This window comes from Notothenia coriiceps, unplaced genomic scaffold (assembly GCF_000735185.1).
Source record: "Notothenia coriiceps isolate Sejong01 unplaced genomic scaffold, NC01 NC01_scaffold00018077, whole genome shotgun sequence".
NCBI lineage: Eukaryota > Metazoa > Chordata > Actinopteri > Perciformes > Nototheniidae > Notothenia > Notothenia coriiceps.
Genome location: NW_011350778.1, coordinates 1 through 1,193, shown reverse-complemented (window position 1 = coordinate 1,193; position 1,193 = coordinate 1). Strand labels below are relative to the sequence as shown.

At 55.2% G+C, this 1,193-nt stretch overlaps 1 protein-coding gene across 1 annotated transcript; it reads left to right on the top strand.

Moving 5' to 3' along the window:
- Positions 1 to 147: 147 nt before the first annotated feature.
- On the top strand, positions 148 to 976 carry LOC104950807 (zinc finger protein 609-like; the record flags this gene model as incomplete). Its single annotated transcript, XM_010777382.1, has 1 exon — positions 148 to 976. A coding segment is annotated over exon 1 (711 nt), but the record flags the coding sequence as incomplete, so codon positions are not given.
- Between the last annotated feature and the right edge of the window lie 217 nt (positions 977 to 1,193).

Genomic DNA, 1,193 nt, shown 5'->3' with positions numbered 1-1,193 from the left:
TGTACGTTAGTACGTAGTACGTTGTCGTGTGTGTCGTGTGTGTGTGTGTGTGTGTGTGTGTGTGTGTGTGTGTGTGTGTGTGTGTGTGTGTGTGTGTGTGTGTGTGTGTGTGTGTGTGTGTGTGTGTGTGTGTGTGTGTGTGTAGGAGGCGATGTGGGGAGCAGGGTGGCGGCGCCGGGTCCAGCCCTGAGGAGGCGTCCTGCGGCTGGGAGGAGCGCGGCCCTCCTCTGGCCCCCCTGTGGAGCTCCGGGGCGCTCACACTAAGATGTCCCTCAGCAGCGGCCCTGCAGGCGGGAAAGGAGTCGACTCCAACGCGGTGGACACGTACGACAGCGGCGACGAGTGGGATATCGGAGTGGGAAACCTAATAATCGACCTGGACGCCGACTTGGAAAAGGACAAACTGGAAATGTCGAGTAGTAAAGAGGGAGGAGGCATGGCGGCCCCCCCACAAAGCGCCGTGGCTACTTTACCGGAAAATATAAAGTTCGTTAGCCCTGTAGCCGCCGTGGCCGCTCAGGGAAAAGAAAGCAAATCCAAATCAAAGCGTAGTAAAAACTCTAAAGAGAGCGTGAAGGCGCCGGGACCAGACGCCAAGAAGGAGGTTCTGGTTCCCCCGCAGAACTCAACCCCTACGAAGGGAACGGACAAGTCAAATAAACCCTCCCGCACACCCCCCGCGGTGAAAAAAGACAAAGACGGGGTGTCGGGGAAAGCTAAGAAGGAGAAAATGGAGGCGGTGGTTGTTTCTGTTAACGCAGAAAAGGAGGTTCCAGTCCCTCGCAGCGGACTTTCCTTCGAGGGACAACTGATCCCGGATCTGTCTGCCGTCGAGCAGCAGATCGGGAACGTGAGTCTGGACTCGGCGGGCATTGGACAGCCCGTCGCCATGACGACAGAGCAGCAGCAGCAGCAGCAGGAGGAGGAAGTGGACAACGGGGAGTGTCGAAGTCTGAAGAAAGTGGGCGGAGTGAAGGTACGAGGATTTCTTTTATTTATATTTTTATGTCGTTTCATATTCGCTGTGTTACTGCCTGTGTGTACATCAACAACACACACACACACACACACACACACACACACACACACACACACACACACACACACACACACACACACACACACACACACACACACACACACATGGACACACACATGACACACACACACACACACACACACACACGCACACA